Source organism: Eubalaena glacialis, chromosome 3 (genome assembly GCF_028564815.1).
Source record: "Eubalaena glacialis isolate mEubGla1 chromosome 3, mEubGla1.1.hap2.+ XY, whole genome shotgun sequence".
Classification (NCBI taxonomy): domain Eukaryota; kingdom Metazoa; phylum Chordata; class Mammalia; order Artiodactyla; family Balaenidae; genus Eubalaena; species Eubalaena glacialis.
Window position 1 is genome coordinate 148,740,231 of NC_083718.1, and position 22,731 is coordinate 148,762,961.

Genomic DNA, 22,731 nt, shown 5'->3' on the forward strand with positions numbered 1-22,731 from the left:
GTTAAATTGAAAATTTTTTAAGTAGTCACTAATTATTTGTGTGTGTGTGTGTGGTTTTTTTTTTTTTTTTAAACCATAATCCCTCTTTGTCAGAAGAATGATGAAAACGGAAACTGCTCAGGGGAAGGAATTGAATTCCCTACAACAAATTTATATGAACTGGAAAGCCGCGTTTTGACGGATCACTGGTCCATACCTTACAAGCGGGAAGAGTCACTAGGCAAATGCCTGTTGGCGTCGACCTACCTAGCAAGACTTGGTAAGTTCATACCTCAGGACACAGGAGGAGTTTTCACTTTTTGGGTTTTTTTTTTGATAGGAGGCCTGACTTTAATCTTAGCTCCTGTCATTGGCCATCTGTATTATCTTAGATCGTTTACTCTCTTAGTCTTTGTTTATCCCCTGTGGAATAAAAGCGTTGAATTAAATCAGCTATTTTCTTCTAGCTCCAATAGAGTGTAAGAGTCTTTAAAATATAATTGAAAAGCCTTATGGAAATTGAAATTAACTTTTCCACAGAAACTTGGAGCACTTTAGATTAAGGCTTAATGCAGTGGCTTTTTTTTTTTTTTTAAAGAAAAGAAAGTAATGTTTATTTAATATTTTATGCTTATTAAGTTCTTGGCACTGTCTTAAGTGCTTTACAGATATTAAACGAATAGAGTAATAAAATATCACTAGGTTGGAGAATAAGTATCAACATAAGGAAGCATCTATATTATAAATATATTAAAGAGAGAATAATAATTTATTTTTCGTATTGAATTCATTTGTAAAATAAGATGAATTGGGCCAGTGTTTTGCAAATGTTTTTTTCTCATTAAAAGTGCATAGTTTACCATTGTGATTAAATACAAGGCACATCAAAAGGAAATATTTTGACTAGCTTCCACGGTGTGTTTATGACTGGCTTCTCAGCAGCAGCATTTATTGATTGCCTGAGAGGATGCAGGTATTATGCTAAGTGGTAGGACTGAAAAAAGAAAATGTGCTCGACAGTCTCTCCACTGATAAGCAAAATCTGTCATTGAGTTTTTCTTTTAAGCGTATTCCGAAGGATAATTTTACAGTGGATTCATTCATTCATTTAGCAAGTATTTATCATTTACTCTATGCCAGGCACAATTCTGTGCATTTTATTGCACAGAGTTCAGTTTGTTTTGGGGAAGAGAGTGATTTTGGCATTTATTGAGAATATTTGTGTTTTTAAAAGAGATGTTTAGGAAAACAATAATGGCTAAAAAGTAGCTGCTGGTGGTGTTCTATTAGCTATTTAGTCAGATCATTGAAAGTTACTCTGACATGGAAACATAAGTTCAACCATTTCAGTTCTAATTAGTATTTACTTATTATACTATTAATAAATATATATTAATAATTAATAAATATAAATGGATATATTATGCTATTAATAAATAATACTGTGACTTTCTCATCCTATTCCTTTATCAGAATGTATGTCTTCTGCTTTTAATAATTCCTTAAGAATCAAGGTTTCTATAATAAGTTCCATATGTATGAACTTGGAATGATATATATGATTTCTGCAACTACCTAAAATCTAAATAAGGCATATTGTTTCATTTATTTTACAAAGGTCTTTCTGAGTCTGATGAGAATTGTAAAAGATTTATGGATAGGTGTATGCCTGAAGCATTTAAAAAGGTAAGAAAAATGTGCTGTGCTGGTTTTTTTTTCTTTTTTGGTGGGGGTGAAGGTGAACAGGCTTTTTGCTTTAGTTTTAGTTTTTTAATATGTGAGCCCAGTTTATGAATCCTGTACAACTGAGGAATGCTCAAAAATGAAAAAAGTAGCCCTGAATATGGGGCTCAGAAATGATTTATTTCTTCTATATTTAATTGTTTGCATGTCTTTGGTCGAATATAGCTTTTACTTCCTTCTATTTAACTGCTAAAGAATAGGTTAAGACTTAACACTAGGAAATTAGACATCTTACTAAACTAAGGATTGTGGCACTTAGAAAGATAATATTTATTTATCAAAATATAGGCCATTTTGTACTTAGTATTCTACTGAGACAGAAGCAGACATTTAAACTATAGAAAGTTTAACTGGATTGAGTATTGTATCTGGCAAAATGGCATGTGGATGGCAGCATCTCTGTTGGAGCTAGACTGATATGCTTGCCCCCATTCTGGTCACATCTCTTATAAAGCAATTTTTCTGAACAGTGAGAATAGAAGATCACAGGACTTGTGTTTCTGAAAGCAGTCTAACTCAGCATGGTTCCCTTTTCAGGACCTGAGTCCTGAATCCCCCAAGAGCAGGGACGATGTCACAGGCACTGTTGTTTTCCCCAGCATATAGCCAGTGCCTAGTGCAGAGAAAGAGCTCAGTAAATCTTTGTTGAATGAATAAATGAGTCTCCTGCTGTCTCCTGCTTCTGGGTTTTGACATCCATTTTTTGCCTCATATGCAAGTAAGTTACTACAACTACAGATGGATGAAGTTTGTATTTATTATAAAACCCAGTAAAATAAACTTCATTTGCAAACTATTATTCCCATCTGCGTCTTGACAGACAGACTCTCCCTTGATTCAAGGCTGAAGACAGAACAAAATTAATTTTAGGAACAAAAATAGCTTCACCTTTGAAAAAAGGGAGAAATCTTTTAAAATTGTCATTTGGGCAGGGATTATAGAGAATCAAGATTTTTCTTCATTTTGGATGAATTCATCTACCATTTTGTAGTTTTAACTTTTAAGAATTTTGTTAAGAATTATAGTAGCTTTTTAAAAAAATACCAGCATTTTTATAATGTAACATATTGTGACACCTATCATAATGTATGCATAAATTTGCAGAGAAAGAAAATTCAAGTTTATTCAGAGTCATGGAAAAGGGTTTATTCGTGTAAGGAAGGGATCTTTAGGTTGATGATCTTCAGATTCAGAGAGCCCTGGGTCAAGTCAGTCCAGCAGCAAGTTGCATATTTGGAGTATAATACTCTAACCCTGTACAGAGATACTTCAGAGGACTGTTTTATTTTATGCCCTCAGCTGTTTGTAATAGTATAATAAATGGTCAAGTGGTTGTTGGGGGTTTTTTCCTATAAAACTATGAGCACAAAGGTACCTTGCATTATGTTCAATGTCATTCAATTCTTACAGTTTAGAGCTATTAGAAAGATTTCTCTAAACTAGAAGGGCTACAGAATTCTGTGTGCCTTTAGACTTGTGTTTCCTGGTATGATGACTCTCTCCCTACCTTCTCTGGGCTTTTCTCACAAGCTGCCCCTTTTTTTTAAAAAAAAGAAGTAAGAGTACAAATAATAAGCAATTGTGTGAATAAGGTGCACAAAAGGAGCTTTATTGTAATTTCTAGTTTCTTCACCTTTCACCTTCAGGCCAGCCTGGATTCTTTTTTTTTTTTTTTTGGCTGCGTTGGGTCTTTGTTGCTGCACGTGGGTTTTCTCTAGTTGCAGCGAGCAAGGGCTACTCTTCATTGCGGTGTGCAGGCTTCTCATTACAGTGGCTTCTCCTGTTGTGGAGCACAGGCTCTAGGCACGTGGGCTTCAGTAGTTGTGGCATCCGGGCTCAGTAGTTGTGGCTTGTGGGCTCTAGAGCTCAGGCTCAGTAGTTGTGGCACACGGGCTTAGTTGCTCCGCAGCATGTGGGATCTTCCCAGACCAGGGCTTGAACCCGTGTCCCCTGCGTTGGCAGGCAGATTCCTAACCACTGCACCGCCAGGGAAGTCCCCTGGATTCTTTACTAGTATATTCAGGCAGGGAAAAACATCCAGGTCTGGCCATAGTGCACAGTTATGTTTAAACTTTGTATGCCTCTTCCTCACACGGTGCTGCCTGTCTTGCCTCACCTCATCTGGAAGTTAGATAGAGCTCCATTTTCAAAGTAAAAACTGAACATATGAGATGACAACAGAGGGAGTGGTGCTTAGTCCACATAAATTTTATTGTTGTCACATGAAGCTTCTTAAATCTAATCTCTGCTTTATTATCTAATTTTTAAGTATAGGAAGAATATATAGGCAGGCAAAAGAATGCTTGCAAAAAATAGTAACTAATTGCCTTATATAGAATCAGTCTTATGATTATTGTTCATTTGAGCAAATAGTGCAGCTAATTGCTATAGAGAAAGTCTGGAACTGAGGTTTTCCTCTGCAGCTAAAGAAGTTTGGGCTCTTTCAGGGTCTTAACCCTCTTGTTAAGGGGTTCTCAGTGTGGCTAAGGTGAAATTTTTATAGCACAGTATTTTCCCTCTGAAGGGAAATCTTACAAAAACATGAAACCACTGTACCAATTTGCCATTATTTTATTAAGTGGAATCCTTTCATTTTCCCATTCCCTGTTTTGGCAGTTGTTCCTGAATTAGGCTTCCCCAAGGACTTAGAAGATCAAAGATTGGGGAAATCCAAAGATGATGATTTTAGATTCTTCTGTGTGCCTTTTCCTTCCTTTTTAACAAATCTAAGCTGCTATCTGAGTATAAGATGCACCATTTTTTATATTTAAGAAAAATAGCTGCAAAGTAAACAATGTTACAGTGCTATTTTAGATTTGCTTAAACTTTTTTAAAAAATTGAATATTTCTTTTATACATACCGGAAAGGAAAATACAAGCAAAATAAATTGACAAGGTATTTCTAAAATTTTTTTCACATTCAGAGCCCTGCTGCCATCTGGTCAGCAGGTGGGAAGATGCAGTTCTGTTTCTGAGATGTAAATAATATGAAAAGAATGTGCATGTTCAAATCATGAGATTTCTTAGATTCCAGGAATGTTGATTAATAACGACAGCCAAAATATATTAATAATAAAACCTCGCTAATACTTTACATTCGTTAAACCTTTTGATACTTGTAACGTCTCTGTGAAGTGGGTAGGAATTATCCCTCTTTTGAGATGAGAGAACTGAGTCTCTGGGAACTCGGGTAAATTTGTTCAAGACCACACAGCTAGAAAATAGTAGTACCGGAACTGATCTCAGGTTCTTTCTTGTTGTTCACCACTTGACCTCCCCTAGTAATAATGAAAAGTAGAAAACAAACATTTTCTTTTAAACAAACTGTTTTATTTATTTATTTATTTATTTGGGCACCCTGCGTGGCTTGTGGGATTTTAGTTCCCTGACCAAGGATTGAACCCAGGCCCTCGACAGTGAGGGAATCCTAACCACTGAACCACCAGGGAATTCCCCAAACTGTCTTAATGTAAGGGAATTAAAGTTCAAAAAAACAAAACTAAGTGTTGCCTGTGAAATAAGTGAATAAGTAGGACTACAGCTATGGGTCTTTTAAAGCAAGTCATCTGTATAAAAATAAGTATTATGGTAGTAATCTCTTCATTAGTCAAGACTGAACTGATAACTGTAGATGTCTTTTCTTTCTTTTCAAGTAAGACTCTAAAGTGCCCTTTATGTTTTTATAGCTGCTGACATCAAGTGCTGTTCACAAGTGGGGTACTGAAATTCATGAAGGGATCTACAACATGTTGATGCTATTAATAGAACTGGCTGCAGAGAGAATAAAACAAGATCCAATTCCCACTGGTCTGCTGGCTGTGCTTACAATGGTACAGTATGTCTAAAATGAAGTACTTTGTGTTTTGCTTTTGTTTAAAATAACTACTACCTTCTGACTTGTAATTAATAATGAGTGATCATGATATTATCATTAAAGATATTAACTTGGCTGTTCTTGCTTTTTATTTTAAAAGCAGAACAACCGTTCTGTGTTTTCAGTTTTAAAGAAATACCTTTCTAATTTTAAGCTTTCTCAGCTTTTAGAATGATTAAATAGCTTTCCTTTATGTCTCCCTGATTATTCGAATCACAAATACTGTCACATAGGGTGTTGACGTAGTTTGGTTTCTGGGCTTTTCCCCCGACTAGTAGCAGTAGCTGCACGAAGAAGGGGCACTCGTGTTTTCCCTCCTAACTTCTGTCTTCACTGCCTTGTTGCCTATCTCTACTTGCGGCAGCCCTAGGACATCTGGAGCATTGGCATCACCGTGCCTGGATCAGACCTCCCGTCCTGCTACCCCCTTCTCTTCCCCCACAGCAAACATTGAACAGAACAGGAGAGCACCACTTTGTTCCTCAGCACTGGCTAAGGAATATGTTTTGTTGGGATACTTGAAAGATTCCATTAATGAGGGAGTCCAAGGCTATATTTTTATCTTCTTTTCTAATGCTAATATGTGTTGCTATAGAAGTAGATAATAATAATGCTCCTCTGTTCTCTTTGAATCTAGGCTTTCAATCCTGATAATGAATACCATTTTAAAAACAGAATGAAAGTGTCTCAAAGGAATTGGGCAGAAGTGTTTGGAGAGGGAAATATGTTTGCTATTTCACCTGTATCTACTTTCCAAAAGGTAAACATAGTTTTGTTTCATCCTTTGATAGATAAATGTATTGAAAAAGATTTTCTCTGCTACAGAAATGACAATTTACATGGAAGGATTAAAACAACCTATGAAAAATGACAAATACTCCATATGGTTCATAAAATTGCTTAACATTTTTTTCAGCTATTGCATATTTTTCCATAGCTGTTAATTAACATCATGAAGAACTTTAGAGATTTGAAATAATGTTTGGTGAAATGAGAAATGACTTCATGACATGAAAAGTGCCCTATTTATTGAATTACCAGAACCCCAGTTTAATGAGTGTCCCAGTTTTTTAGAGATGTTTGAGAAGCTAGAGCATTTGAAATCATTTGAAACGACTAATTATTCCCAGAAAATAAAATGTAGTAGCTAATCTCATGTATAATTTTCTTTTAAACTCGGTAAGCTTTAAAGCTTTTGTTTTTTTCTAAGCACAGACCAACATCCTCATTTTATATTTAAAGGTGTACGAAGTGCCAATAACATTATACCAACAAGGAGTACATAATTCAGACAATTTGTTGATCAAACACTGTTTGGTTTTTGAGAGACATTTGAAAGAAGTCAATGTAGTAGATAGAAAACTTGTCCATTGATTTATCTAGAAGGCAGGGGTTCAGTTCAGCAATCATTTATTGAACATTTGCTGTGTGTCTGGCATTATTCTAGGTTTTGGAGATAAAAATAAATAGTTCCTGCCCTTAGTATAAAGAATAATAAGACATGGCTTCTAACTTACAGCATAGTGGAGGAAATAGGAAAAAAAAAAATCACAGTATAACAAACAATAGGTGCAATTATAATAATAAGTACTATGTATGGAATAAGGGGAAGGAGTTGCCACCTTGGAAGGTCAGGCAATACTCTAGAGAGGAAATGAGAGCTGAGTGGAAAGTACTGTGAGTATATCCTGTGGAATTTAGTCCCCACAACAGCTCTGTGAGTTACATACTATTTTTACCCCCATTTTGTAGATGAGAAACTGAGGCACACAGAGGTTAAGTACTTGCCCAAGTTCACAAACCTGTTTATAGAGGAGACCTATGCAATCTAGTGCCATAGTCTGCATTCTTTATATACAGTCTTGCCTCCCAAAATACTAAAATCTTATCTTCAGTTATGTTGTGAAGATTAAATGACAAATGTATATAAAAACACTGAACACAGTGGTTCACTTTAGTAAGTACTCAGAAAATGTTCTTTTTCTCCTCCCCCCAATTTACATATACAACAATGGAGACCCAGAAATGTTGTCTCTTAATTTCTTCTCATTACCACAAAAGGAATTATCTCTCCTGCAAAGGCCCTAGATCCCCTCTTCTTTCCTCTTGCCTTCTCAAGCATTTTATGCCTTAGCATTTCTATTCTTTCTTTGGTACCCTCAATTTTTTCCCCTTTATCAGATTATTCCCATTGTGTATAACAGAGTCTAGTATTTTCCCATCTTTAAAAATTCTGCCTTGGATACCACTTCCATCTCTAGCTTCAGCATTATTCTCTATCCCCCTTCACAACCAACCAGGTGAAAGATTCCATATCCTTCCCTCTCAGTTACTCTTTTAGTGGTTAGTCTAAAATTTTAACTTATTAATTAAACAAAACCTAAATTTCATCAGTCTCTTTACCCTCCTCTGAGGAGTACTTGAAAACCTTAGACTGTTTCGTGTGCTCACTCCTTACCTGACTCATTATCCTTTTGTCTTTATTGTGCATTGTCTTAGTCCTCTCCTGTATTGTTTTATCCCCTCAAGTAGGTACAGTCATCATTACCTTATACAGTGTTTTGACTCAGCCCTATTTATATGCTATCTCTTTGTGTACCATTCCTTCTGTATTTCAGACCTTCCATTGGGATGATTTTTCTTCTTCCTGGAGTGCATCCTGTACAGTGTCCTTTCATAAGGGGTCCATTGGGAGCTGAGTCTTTGTTTTTGATGGCTTAAACTTGACTTTATTTCCTATTCCTTGAAGAACATTTTCACTGGGTTTTAAATCCTAGATTGACATACATTTTTCTCTCAAAATATCAAAGCTATCATTTCAGTGTCTTCTGGCTTTTTTTTTTTTAATTTATTTTTGGCTGCTTTGATTCTTTGTTGCTGTGTGCGACTTTCTCTAGTTGCAGCGAGCGGGGGCTACTCTTTGTTGCGGTGCGCCGGCTTTTCATTGCAGTGGCTTCTCTTGTTGCGGAGCACAGGCTGTAGGTGCGTGGGCTTCAGTAGTTGTGGCTCGTGGGCTCTAGAGCGCAGGCTCAGTAGTTGTGGCCCACGGGCTTAGTTGCTCCGCAGCATGAGGGATCTTCCCGGACCAGGGCTCGAACCCATGTCCCCTGCCTTGGCAGGAGGATTCTTAACCACTGAGCCACCAGGGAAGCCCTGTCTTCTGGCTTTGAGTATTGTTATTGAAAGTTGATTGTTGGTCTGACTGTTGTTCCTTTGTAAGAAGTCTTTCTTTTCTTCATGGCTATTTTATTTCTTTTTGATAGTTGGCAATTTGACTCTCACTGCAGTTAACTGAGGTATTCTTTTTGTTTATTTTGCTTCAGATCATTGAATTTTTGAATCTAAGGATTTATATCTTGTAGAAATTCTGGAAAATTCTCCACCATTACCTTTGTAAATATTGCCTCTTCCCCATTAGTCTCGCTTCCTCTAGGACTTTGATTGGATACATGTTGGACCTTCTCATTCTGTTCTTTTTTTTTTTTTTAATATTTATTTATTTATTTGGCTGCACTGGGTCTTAATTGCTGCACATGGGATCTTTGTTGCGGCATGCGGGATCTTTAGTTGCGGCATGCGAATTCTTAGTTGAGGCATATGGGACCTAGTTCCCTGACCAGGGATCGAACCTGGGCCCCCTGGGTTGGGAGTGTGGAGCCTTAGCCACTGGACCACCAGGGAAGTCCCTCTCATTCTGTTCTTATGTCCCTTATTCTCTTTCATATTCTCCATCTTTCTGTCTTCTTGTACTGCATTTCTGATAACATTTTTTCAGATCTATGGTCCAGTTCACTAATTCTTTTTCTATTTGTATCCTATAGGCTATTTAACCTATTCATTAAGTCTTTAATTTCATTTATTATATTTCTCATTTCTATAAATTCTCATTGGTTCTTTTTTGACTCTGCTTATTTTTTATTATCTCATGTTCTTGACTCATATTTTCAATCTCCTCCTTGTTTAATGCTTAACTTATATGTTTAATGCTTAACTTAGAAGCATATGTCTGATATCTAAAAGCTGGTCTGATTCTGCCAGCTTTTACTCAGTTGTTTTGTGTATGTATGTATGTGTATAGAAAAACATTTTTATACGTATTTTTTTGTTTTCCTGTGAACTTAACGTTTCTTGGAATTTAATCTAAGAAGATTTTTTGAGGCCTGAGTTGAAAGTTCTTTCCTCCAAAGAAGATTTACTTCTTCCAGATGCCTGGGGATACTACGATTTGGGAATAAATTCTCAGCTTAAGGTTTTTCAGACCATAAAGGCAGTGTGAATTGGAGCAGCAAAGTCATGTGAGGGCAATTTTGTGGTTATAAATTCCTGGAGAATTTTTTTCTTCTCACAATCCAGTACCACAGTCAAGGTAGGCAGGCTTCTTTGTTGTTTCCCTTCCACAGTTAAGTTTATTTCAGTTCATCTTACACTCAGGATGTAGCCCTTTGGGTTCTTGATTTATGTGACAAATTCTTCTTAGTCTCTGAGCCCTGTCTTGGCTACGTGTCCTGCCTCTCAGCCACTGTAAGGCTGTGAAAATGGAAGCTAGAGGTCTCCAGAGTTCCACAGATGCCTACAGCATGAAAGCTGGCCTCACAGTTTGCTTACCTCACAGGATTTCTGCTTTCTCTTTTTTTTAAACTTATGAGCGCTTTGTGTCAACTCAGCTATATATTTTAAAAGTTTCTTTTTTTTAATCTTTTTATCCAGTGGTGTTAGCTATTTTCGGCTGGAGAGATGTTTGGGGTCACTAGACTGAACTCTCCATTAACTCTTCAAGGCATTCCATTCTGCCTTCTTTTTCCACCACTCCACTGAAACAGCTGTCGTTAAGACACCAACACCTTCATGTTTCTAGATCCAGAGGAAATGTCTCTCGACCCCGTCAACAGGAATGGTCACAGCCAGTTTCTCCCTCCTTGAAACTTCCTTCCTACAGTCTCTTGCTTTCTGCCTGCCCCTCAGCCACCTTTCCTTTCTTGACTCCTTCACCTCTACCCAACTTTGATCCAGAGTACTGTCTCTAAGAAGTACCTTCCATTCTCATGGGTTTAAATGCTGTCTTTGTGCTCATGGCCCTCTGCTTTATTATATCTCTGTGGCCCAGACCTCTTCTCTGAGCACAACAGACTTGAAGAGCCAACTGTCTCCTCTTGGTTGCCACACAGACATCTCAAACTGTGCCTAAAACGGAACTTCATTATGTCTCCCCAGCCTTCATTCTTCTCCCTTTCAGTAAATGGCATCACCGTCTACCTGCATGCTCAAGCCAAAACATAGGAATCAGCCACGATTCATCCCTTTTTCTTATTCCCCATATCCAAACTGTAAACAGGTTCTTTGATTTAATCTCACATAGATTTTAAATTGACTTCTTTCTGTTTCCTCTGCCACCATCCTACTCCAAACACCATCATGTCCTACCTAGTTACTGCACTAGTCTTCTCCCTGGTATCTCTACTTTTCACTCTCTCATTCATCCATTCCATTCCATTCTCCACATAACTGCAAAACATCCCCTTAAAACATAAAATGTATCATTTTCTTGCTTTAAACACCTCTGTTGCTTTCCTTCTAATCACAGTCTACAAATTTCTGCATCATCTGGCTTTTCCTGTCTCTACAGCTTCATCTGTGCCATTCTCTCCTGCACCCCGGCTCCCAGCTGGGAGAGTTCCCTCTCAGTTTTTCAAACAAGGTAGGCTTTTCTGCCTTCCCCAAACAGGACCTTTTCCATTTCAGCCTCTCTGCCTGGACTGTTCTTTGAATGGCTAAATCTGTCTAATCCTTTTAGTTCCAGATTAAAGACCACCTCTTCAGAGAGGTTTTCTATGACCACCATTCTGAACAGAGTAGGCTCCTATTTTCATTTGAAGACCTTTTGTTTTTCCTTTTGTGGAACTTAGCACAATCTGAATTATGTGTTGGTTTACTTGTCTTTATTGATCCTGCTAGAATATGAGCTCTGTGAAAGCAGGTACCACATCTCTTCTTAGTCACTGTTCTGTATCCAGCCACTAGAACATTATTCAGCCCCTAGAACAGTGAATGCTTAAGAAAGGAAAGGAGGGAAGAAAAGGAGGAGAAAAGAAGAGCTTACTCTAGGACAGTAATTAATGGTACAGCTGGGACTAAAACTTTAATTTCTTGATTCCTGATTTGCTACTCTTTAAGTTAATTTAATTCCTAAAATATAACTCTCTTAGAAAATTTAACTCAAGTTATCTTGTACCTCAGAGAGCTTAAACAGCTGATCTCAGCTACCCAAAACACTTAAATGCTTCGTATTATAGCAATTCCATCAAAATACAGACTTACTCCTGCAACTGTTTACAGTAATGTCAAAGAATCACGTTAAGAAACATTTGGGAAAACTTTGAAATATTTTTTAAATTTTAATTTTTTTCCAACTTTTGATTTAGGATAAAAGAAATATGAGGGTTAGTAGGGAAGTTTTTGTATTGCCATCTCATTTTCTATTTTCTTTTCTCATAGGAGCCTCATGGATGGGTTGTGGATTTGGTAAATAAGGTATAAAGCTTTTATTAATATGATCATGTTTTCCATTTTCTAATGAGATTTCCTAGAGTTTGGTGTTTTAGGTAGATGACAGCTACAGAGAATAATCAGAAAGGTTTTACAGTTTCTCCCTCTTTTTTATATGTGCTGTTTATACAGATAAACCTCAGCTTTAGGGCTTAGCACATCTCCTCTGGTATATCACAGGAGCATTGGAATTATCTTTGTGATGACCCTTAAGACCAGGATTATAGAGCACATTAATAAAGCAGAATGTGAGCCTTAGTTGCTTGCTTAAACTATTAAGGTATAGCATTTTAAAATTAATGTATACCTTTTTTCTTCTCAGTTTGGAGAATTAGGTGGATTTGCAGCAATCCAGGCCAAGCTCCATTCAGAAGATATAGAACTTGGGGTAAGTTAAACCACTATATGTACAGTGTGGAAGTTCACTTTATCTGGGTTGCTGTGTAACCCAAGGGACATGGTCTAGACAAATTAAATGTTAAAGTTTAAGTTAATCTTTACAGGAGCAGCTTCCATGGTTCTGATAACCACAGAAATGTTTACTGTTAATCAAAATAAGCAAATTTCAGTGTATGGTGTTTGGTTTTTTTTTTTTCACCACACCGATTTCTCTTTGTGACATTTTTCTCTTAACTTCTAACTTGTGGTGGTTACATGAAATTATCTTGCTATTTAGGGACAGTTGCTATATGTGGCAAGTATATGTGTACATAACAATTTTATGCCTCAGATAAGTCAGAAGTTATTTCATAGTACCAGAAACAAATAAAATATTTTATTTTAAGATTGTTTAGGGCTTCCCTGGTGGCGCAGTGATTGAGAATCTGCCTGCCAGTGCAGGGGACACGGGTTCGAGCCCTGGTCTGGGAAGATCCCACGTGCCGCGGAGCAGCTGGGCCCGTGAGCCACAATTACTGAGCCTGCACGTCTGGAGCCTGTGCTCCGCAACAAGAGAGGCCGCGACAGTGAGAGGCCCATACACCGCGATGAAGAGTGGCCCCCGCTTGCCGCAACTAGAGAAAGCCCTCGCACAGAAACAAAGACCCAACACAGCCATAAATAAATAAATAAACAAATACTTTAAAAAAATAAAGCGCAAGAAGAGAAAAAGCAAGTGGCCCAAGTGGTTAGTTATAAAAAAAAAAAAAAAAGATTGTTTATCAGCTTTCTGGTGTTACAGAGATTCATAGATAACAAATGCTATAACAGGAGCTTAGAATCATCCCTCAGGTGCAATACCATTATCTTTTCATGTCAACTTCATTTTCTCAAAAAATTTAACCTTGTGATAAGGGGAATAACTTAATCTTTAATTTTTCACGGACTGCTGACCTGTTTGTAACCGAGAGTACTTTATTCTGTTCTCTAGTTAATTAATCATTCAATTATAAACTACTTATGTACTTGCCATGTAGAAGACACTGTGCTAGCTACTGTAAATTGATCAGAGCAGAAAATGATGTGGTAAAATAATATACCTAAGTGGTATAAATTGTGCTTACAATAGCAGTTATTTCTGTGGGACCATGACCAATCACCTAACTCCCTTGGTCCATCTTTGCATGAGAGCAGTAACAACGGTCAATGAGAGAGACCGGTGCTGTGGTTGGTAATAGACTATTTCTTGCTACCCAGTGTTTAGCCTTAAAGATCAGATGTCTGCCAGCTCATAAATACTTCTACTGACACTGATCAGAGGCCTCTTCTCCCTCCCTGACTGTTAACTAGGTTGTTAGGCTGTCATTTTGATCCCCATTAAATGGATAAGTATGTTAGAGACGACTCTTGACCTGGAAGATAATAGGTAGTGACTTAAAAAGCAAGACAAAACAAAACCTGTTCAGATATAGGGTTTTATCCAGCTTGCTTGTTTCTCAAGAACTTGCTATATTGGTCATTGGGCAGTATTAGAAATGGACTTCATTTTTTAAAAAGGTTAAATAAAACACTCACTAATTTCCTGCAGAGTTAATTTATTTAAACAAACAAACAGAGAAGCCCAAAGTTTCTCCCCTACTTGGATGAAAATTGGCCAAGGATGGATACATAGGAATCTGGGCTTGCCTTCATTATTATCAAATGTCTTGAAGCTGAAGATACCTCCAAGATTTTTCCCTGAGGTCAGACCATTTTTCAGACAACTGTGTTGTTTGTTGCAGTTGATGTAAAATTAGATTGTTTAGGTTGTATTGAGAAGATGATAGAAATTCAGGCATAGGAGAAGGAGATTGCAAAGATTGAGACTCTAATTTTGCAAACAGGTACAATTAAAATTTCACAGTAAGGGCTTCCCTGGTGGCGCGGTGGTTAAGAATCCACCTGCCAATTCAGGGGACACGGGTTCGAGCCCTGGTCTAGGAAGATCCCACATGCTGCAGAGCAACTAAGCCTGTGCGCCACAACTACTGAGCCCGCGAGCCACAACTACTGATGCCTGCGCACCTAGAGCCCGTGCTCTGCAACAAGAGAAGCCACTGCAATGAGAAGCCCACATGCCGCAACGAAGAGTAGCCCCTGCTCGCCACAGCTAGAGAAAGCCTGCATGCAGCAACGAAGACCCAAGGCAGCCAAAAATAAATCAATAAATTTTTTAAAAAGTCACAATAAATGTCTGATTTCTGACCAGTTAAGAAGGTGACTATGTCCCACAATAAATTTAGGCTGTGTTATAAGACTGAGTACAAGTGAATGTCGTCATTTTACATTTATATTTACATATTTTTGGATTTGAAAAATACTGGGGGAAAAAAATCATGCACAATCTGTCAGTTTAAAATACCTGTACAAAGTAAGAAGTGAAGGTTTCCTGTCCTCCACCCCACCCCAACACATACATCTACCTCCTAGGTCATGGTTACCCATATAATGCATAGCCTTTCTGACTTTTTCCTAAGTTTATATAAAGTATATCTGCATGTTCTCTCTTTCTCTTTGAGACCAAATTGTAATCAAACTATACCTAGTAGCATATTTTCATATAACATTATATTATGGACATCTTTCCAGGTTAGTGCTATCAGTGTTTTTGATGGCTCCAATGTATTCCTGCAACTGTTGTACTGTGATGCAGTCATTTATTAATGAGCATTGGATTATTTCTAAGTTTTTGCTATTACAGAGAGTGTTCCATGTAAATTTGTCCTTGTGTGCATTTGCTGCCCTAGAAAATGGGATTTCAAAGACTATATACATTTTAAAATTATAATTGATAGTGCTAAATCTTTCAAAAAGCAGTGACCAGTATATACTCCCACAAAGTCATTTCCTAGTACTGTCATTAGTGCTGAATATTGTCAGTCTTTAATTTTCCAATATGATGGACAAAAAAATGGTATTTTATTATCTAATTTGCAATACTCTGATTTCCTGTGAATTTGAGCATTTTGTTATATGACTATTGGCTATTGGCATTTCTTCTGTAAATTTGATCTATTTACATAGGTCTTTGGGGTTGCTTGTCTTATTTATTTTTTTCTTTTTATATTAAGTATATCAATGGCTTGTCTATTTTGTGTATTTGTAAATTTCTTTCCCAGCCTTTTCCTTCTCTTTTCATTTCTGTTGATGGTGTCTTTTTGCCATACAGAGGCTTCAAAATTTTATACAGTCAATTTTTTCCTTAACGGCTTAAAATTTTTCTGATTTGCTTGGGGAGTGTTTCCTTCCCCATCTCAAGGTTATAAAAATACTCATTTAATTTTATATTTCTATAGTTTCATTTTTTAAACTTAGTTCTTGAATTCGTTTAGAATGTGTTTATATATGGTGTAAGATAGAAATCCAATTTTATTTTCTTCCAAATGGGTAACTAATTGTTGTTAAGATCCTTTAAAGAATATTCCATTTTTTTCTTCACTACTTTGATTTGTTGGCTTTATCAAATGTCTGAGTCCTGTGTATACATGAATTGTTCTTGGACTTCTGTTCCTGTCATTCATTCGTTCGGTCACTCTGCCATTTTTATACCATTTCTCCAATGTTTTCATTATTGGTAGTGCCAGTTTTGCTCAGCGTCTTTCTTTTCTCAAATTTTATTGATCATTCTCATATTTTTACTCTTCTGAATATAGCCAGCATGTCAGGTTCTCCTGCAGAAAGTTCCACCAAGACCATATGTGCAATTGTGTTCAGTTTGCTCATTTTTACAGTACTGGTCCCTTCCATTCAAGAACATGGTATCTCATTTATTTAGACTATTTATGTATTTTTGTAAAGTTTTATAATTTTCTTCATGGAAGTCTTAAGTGTTTTTTTGTTAAAGGCACATTTCACTCCTTCCCCAACTATTCTCTCCTTTTTCAAATAAAAATTTTTATTATTCTGCAATGTGAACATTAGAATCATCTCATCCAAGCCTTGAAAGAAGTTTTATTGGCATATTATGATTTAAATCACATTTCTACAGTAATTTAAATAAATCGACATCTTTATATCAGTTCTTCCTATTCAAGAGTATAAAATGTTCTCTGACATATTAAAGGGGATTTGTTTAATGTTGAAAGGAAGAAACTCACTCACATTTATTTCTCACCTTCACTGTCTTTTTTCAGGCAGTATCAGCACTGGTGCAGCCCTTAGGGGTGTGTGCAGAGTACCTCAACTCCTCAGTGGTACAGGTAAGATAAGCCATTTTACACTTACTTCAGAGGTGATCTAAGACATACAAACAGTAAAATTATCTTTTTATCTGGTTGTTCAGAATTGTGCCTAATTTAGAGTAACTTCTTTTTTTTCAGATTAGCTATCTTTATAGTGAAAATATTATCAGAAGATAAATAAAAGTGATTACTAATTTAAGGTATAGGAGACCTAACATTTAAGGTTATTTACCTTTTCAATTTATCATTTTATCAAATATAATTACATATTATAGCATATATTTTTCTTTGCCTCCTTCACCATAAAATAGGTGGCATATATCCCTACCCCCTTTACAGGATTATTTAAGGGTTCAGTGCCATTACGTATTAAACAGTGTTGAGTGGTGCTGGGCTCACCGCTAGCCAAGTCACTCACTATCTGAGGAACAGTTTAACAGCACATCTTGTCTGATTTCTTGCCTCTGCAGATTGTACGTCAGCAGGTCACAGGATAGTCAAGGCTGCGGAATGTTCAGCTTCCTAATGCTTAGGGCTCATTACATTTTCTTATTCCTTTCCATTTCAGTTAACAAGTTTTACTGAATAAAATGTCATGTTGAAATAGCTCCATTTATTATTTTCTTTATAAAAATAAGTCTGTGAAACTTAAAACTTTCACAGAGATTTTTTAAAATCACCACAAATGGTTTTGAAAGCTTAGTGTCCTTTGGAAGCAAATAGTATGCACTGTTCCTTCTTTCTAATATCTAATTTACTTAGGGCCATTTTAACAAGGGATATAGGATTTTTTTTGTAGGTTCTGGAAATTCCTGCTATTTCTAAGTTTTAAGTGCCTTCTTTAGATTTCAAAATAATACTGCAAGATTTTTAAATGAAACAGGATGGCTACTTATGTATTTCTTCATTCTGGATACTAAGGTCTTTAGAGACATCTAGTGTTCTCTCACTTATTAAGCATATGAATACAATCATTTGTTTTGTAGCTGAAACACTAAGACATAAAGAGACAAAATGATTTGACTTAATAATTTAATAATTGGCATTTTAATAATCAGAGCCAGGATTGAATTTTTAAATGCATGCTTTTAAACCCATGCATTGCTCCATGGAAAGAGATTCAGTGTAAATATTCCAACTGCTAATTAATACTAAGTTCTTCAGAAATTCCAGGTTTTGTATGTAAACACAGTGTACTTTTTTTTTTTTTTTTGGCTGCGTTGGGTCTTCGTTGCTGCACGCGGGCTTTCTCTGGTTGCTGCGAGTGGGGGCTACTCTTCGTTGTGGTGCATGGGCTTCTCATTGCGGTAGCTTCTCTTGTTGCGGAGCACAGGCTCTAGGTGCACGGGCTTCAGCAGTTGTGGTGCACAGGCTTGGTAGTTGTGTCTCGCGGGCTCTAGAGCGCAGGGTCAGTAGTTGTGGCACACGGGCTTAGTTGCTCCGCGGCATGTGAGATCTTTCCGGACCAGGGCTTGAACCCGTGTCCCCTGCATTGGCAGGCAAATTCTTAACCACTGTGCCACCAGGGAAGTCCAAGCACAGTGTACTTTAAAAAGAGTAAAAAGTATATGAATTTCCAACTAAAGCATATTTAACTTTATCTTTATTTGAATTATATCAAACCCTCCAACCTTAAATTCATTCAGCAATAAATTCATACCATATTTATGTAAATTAACAATTGTCTCTACCACTTGCTCCTTGTGTGACTTCGGAAGACTGAAGTAACTCCTGTGACTTGGCTTCTTTATCTGTAAAATAGTGGTAATAACCATGCCTATCTCACAGAGTTGCAGTGAGAATTAAGCAGGGCTGGCACATGCTGACAAGAGCAGTGTGACTTGCCTCTTACCCTGACAGCCCTCAGTTCTCACTATACAGTTGGCATAAGTGTAAATAAAGAAATTCTACTTGGATAATCAGTTGCCTGATGTCACTTTAATTCATTGCTAATGTCTTCTTGCTTTGACAGCCAAATATTGTCTATCTTCTCTTGTCACCAGATAAGTTTTAAAAATTATTTTACTTAAATGGAAGTGATCATTTAGATCTAGCTAATAGTTTGCTACTTCTCACATACTCTTCAGAGTTAGTTATCTGGTTATGCTACCATTCTGGAGCAGTGTGTTGTATGAGTCTTGTCTATAGGCCTCATTTATATCAGTTAGCAAAATAAATGCATAAAACAGCGTATTTTTCATGGTCTGTGCTTATATTCATTTTTTAAATCAAATGCAAAATACTTTATTACAAAAATAATACATACTCATGCTTAACGTTTTAAGTTAGTCGGTGTGTCTTTGGTTGTCTTTGGTTGCTCTTCAAAGGACCCTTTATAAGATAGTAAAGAGGGATTGCACCCATATGATAGTAAAGAAGCTGAGGCACAGAATCAGTTAAGGGTTTACTTGGGATGGTATTACCTAGTTAGTGGCTGCTCTAATACTGGAATTCAGATCTTTGCATAGCACCCTCTTCTTTGTGAAATGTGAATAAAAAAGTGTCTCCTCTCTAGTTTGGGGACAGATTCAGGGGTCCTTATTAACTTTAGTACTTTTTTCTTGCAGCCCATGCTGGACCCAGTCATCCTTACTACAATCCAGGACGTGCGGAGTGTGGAAGAAAAGGACCTTAAAGATAAGGTAATGTTCTCTCCAGTCAAGTAGCACCAATGCCTATTGGTCCATGGGAGCAGAGCCATGGCTTAGGGCAAGGTTCACACACCATTGCTGTTTGGATTCTGGTCACATACAACTCACATCAAATTAATTTTACATCTCCTAACCAAAAAATGTTTTGTCTGAAATACCAAGTGGTTGGTGTTACCTCAGTCAATAAAATGAATGTAGGGTTGTCAGCAAGTGATACCATTAAGAATTTTACTAACATGTTGATTTTGATAGTAGTATAATTGATATAGCATTGAAGAAGCTTTAAAATAATTCAGTATTAAAAGCTATCCAAAGGTGTTTAAAGCAATTTTAACATTTAAATTTAACATGATTTATTTTGTCTACCTTGAATTTATCGCAGAACCCTTCCCTTTTCTTTGCTCACACATGTGCTAACTTTTGTTTAGAAGTAAAATATAGTTTATTGACCATGTGGAATATCAGATACCATTAGACCATGGTTATTGAAAATGTCCTGTATTCCTGTGTGTGTGTAAGAATTGGCATCAAAATGTTTTCATGGTTCCTTTTTGTTTTTTCTGTTTATGTATCTGTACGTTTGCGTGTATTTTGTTTTTACGTAAAAGAGATTGGTTAGCATCCCAGAGCTCTTGTCTGCCATTAAGTTACTTTGCATGCGCTTCCAACCGGATCTGGTGACCGTTGTGGATGACCTTCGACTAGACATCCTACTGCGCATGCTGAAATCACCTCATTTTAGCGCTAAAATGAATTCCCTCAAAGAAGTAAGTTTTGCGTCCGTTTCTGGAAGACTTAAAGCACAGACACTTTTAAGTTCTTCCAAAACTTGCGTTTATTAATGTAAAAATGTTGGGAAATAAAGAATAATAATTTCTTGTAATCCTACAAAAAGATAAGTGATTATCTATAAAATGGTGTACATATTTATAATTGTTAATAAAGTAATATTTTTATACGTATTACATTTCCAAATTCGTTCTGTGAAATATTTAGTGTTCTAGTGAAATTTGCTAGGACATAATTCCTTGGAATATGCAGTTTGAGATTTACTTTTTACCCTAAGGGTATAATTCCTTTTACTATATTTCAGATATGTGTTTACTTAAATCAAATCTTCCGACTGGGGTTGAGGCAAAATTTTGTTTTGTTTACAACTGTGATGGTCTAAGCAAAATGATGGAAATAATTTTCTGCAGCTTCCTAAACTTTACATGAGCATAGTTGGTTTTGGTGAGTTTCCGGTGGAGCCAGTACAGTTCAGTCATAATTCCAGTTATTTTCCTTCAGTTTTATGTTAATTAGGATTCTTGGCTGCAAGTGAAATAAACTCATCTTGAACTATCTTAGACTAAAAGAGGGATTTAATGGAAGAAGGCTGGGCTGTCTCACATGAATGAGAGATTGACTAGCCAAACCGTGTAAGGGCAGGGACACGTGTGGGCAACAGGATCAACTAGAATCTGAGACTGAACCACTGCCAGGACTCTATCCAGGTCTTATCTCTGCTTTTATGAGCATGATGGCCTTGTTCTCTTTGCATCTACAGAGTGGCATCTTTCATATGGTAGACATGGCCGTGGATAGCTCTTGTGACTCGGGAAGGACTGATACTTTCTCTCTGGTCCCAAGTGTAGAATTTGGAGGAGTGCTCTGATTGAAGTTTGGGTCAGATGTGCATCCCTGAGCCAATCAGCAGTGGCCCAGGAAGTGTGAGCTCTGTGTTCTTTTTAAAGAGACATCACAAATAAGTAGTCTATTAACTTCTGATAACTGGCCTTTGATACATTTTGGCTAATCATTAGACCACATTGTAACACTATAAAAGTCACAAAATATATATGAAGATTTTGATTATGAATATTTGCATTAGATTCAATCACAATAATCCTGTCTTTTTAGGTAACCAAACTAATAGAAGATAGCACTTTATCCAAATCTGTGAAGAATGCTATAGATACAGACAGACTGTTAGATTGGCTAGTTGAGAACTCAGTTCTGTCAATTGCATTGGAAGGTAAGTTGCTTAAAAAAAGTTACCTAACACATAAATAATATATTTATGTATAAAAAAGCTATGAAATTGTTGCTTTGACTGTATTAGCCTTTAAATAATCTTATAGCAAGTTAATATTGCTTTGAATAAATAGAATCATATTTAGAAAGTCAGTGTTCACTGTATCTGTCTGCCTCTCTGGTGTTTCTTCTCTTAGGCAACATAGACCAAGCACAATACTGTGATCGTATAAAGGGAATTATTGAACTCTTGGGCAGTAAATTGTCTTTAGATGAGCTCACTAAAATTTGGAAGATACAGGTAAGTTGATCAGAATTATTTTTGCCTTTTTGTGACATTTTTTATCAGTAAGGGAGAAGGGTGGTGACTCTCTAAAGCAGAGACTTACTGCCCATGGATAAATAAATATTAATTGAAGTCACAAAATATCTATAAGCAGTTTTAAAAATGAGACACATAATACTCTCAACTGAGACCCTCAAGATCATTTATAAAATGTGAAAAGTGAGTATGTTTTTCTTGTAAAGTAATTAGTTTAAATTGTTTTTAAGCCAGTTGAAAATATTTTGTTCTCCTCTTGAAATGAATACGTCAGATTGAGAACTTGATTCTCATCTGTTTTTACATTGTCTTTTTAGAGATTTAATGCTTCTAGGAATTTAAACAAGGCCAACAGATAACCATTAATAATGGTTGCTTCTTGTAGTCTTACCAATTTTATCATGCAAGTGTATGTATGCTGTTAGACTAGAATCAGTTTATGTTTGTTACTGTTTTACTTTTGCTTCTATAAATCAACAGGGAAAGACTTGGGTTTTTCCAGTTTCCAAGACTTAACTTTCTTCCCAATGTCTTCTTTTCTAGTCAGGACAATCATCTACTGTGATTGAGAATATCCATACTATTATTGCTGCAGCAGCTGTCAAATTTAATTCAGATCAGCTTAATCATTTGTTTGTTCTCATTCAGAAGGTATGTGTTCAAACGTGCTTACTTTTAAATATTTCTAAAATAACCTTATTTTGAGGTCTCCTCCCTCTAAATTAGCAGTGTTTAACTGTACTCTTCTTACTTTATTAAACTTCTTTAGCTCAAGTTTAAAGTTTTTGCATATTTTGCCAGTGTGATCAAATGGGACTGGGAAGCAGTTCCTGTGTCTTTTCTTTTTCGTTCTACAGAGCTGGGAGACCGAGACCGATAGAGTAAGACAGAAGCTCTTGAGCCTGATTGGACGAATAGGCCGGGAAGCTCGCTTTGAGACCACTTCTGGAAAGGCAGGAGAATCAAATGACTTTTTCTAGCTACAAGTACTTAAAGCAGCTTTAC

General features: G+C 36.6%; 1 protein-coding gene across 5 annotated transcripts in view; it reads left to right on the top strand.

The window, feature by feature from the left end:
* Nucleotides 1-22,731, top strand: part of USP24 (ubiquitin specific peptidase 24) — a 146,493-nt gene that overhangs the window by 41,799 nt on the left and 81,963 nt on the right. For 3 of the 5 annotated variants that reach the window (XM_061184164.1, XM_061184167.1, XM_061184166.1), the window contains exons 2-14: nt 94-259; nt 1,598-1,665; nt 5,409-5,552; nt 6,234-6,356; nt 12,089-12,124; nt 12,462-12,527; nt 16,690-16,755; nt 19,305-19,379; nt 19,997-20,155; nt 21,291-21,405; nt 21,602-21,705; nt 22,270-22,377; nt 22,584-22,679. In XM_061184164.1, the coding sequence (XP_061040147.1) occupies nt 94-259; nt 1,598-1,665; nt 5,409-5,552; nt 6,234-6,356; nt 12,089-12,124; nt 12,462-12,527; nt 16,690-16,755; nt 19,305-19,379; nt 19,997-20,155; nt 21,291-21,405; nt 21,602-21,705; nt 22,270-22,377; nt 22,584-22,679 (1,326 nt within the window). The remainder of the gene's footprint in view (nt 1-93; nt 260-1,597; nt 1,666-5,408; nt 5,553-6,233; nt 6,357-12,088; nt 12,125-12,461; nt 12,528-16,689; nt 16,756-19,304; nt 19,380-19,996; nt 20,156-21,290; nt 21,406-21,601; nt 21,706-22,269; nt 22,378-22,583; nt 22,680-22,731) is intronic. The other 2 variants (XM_061184165.1, XM_061184168.1) reach the window with 1 other exon arrangement.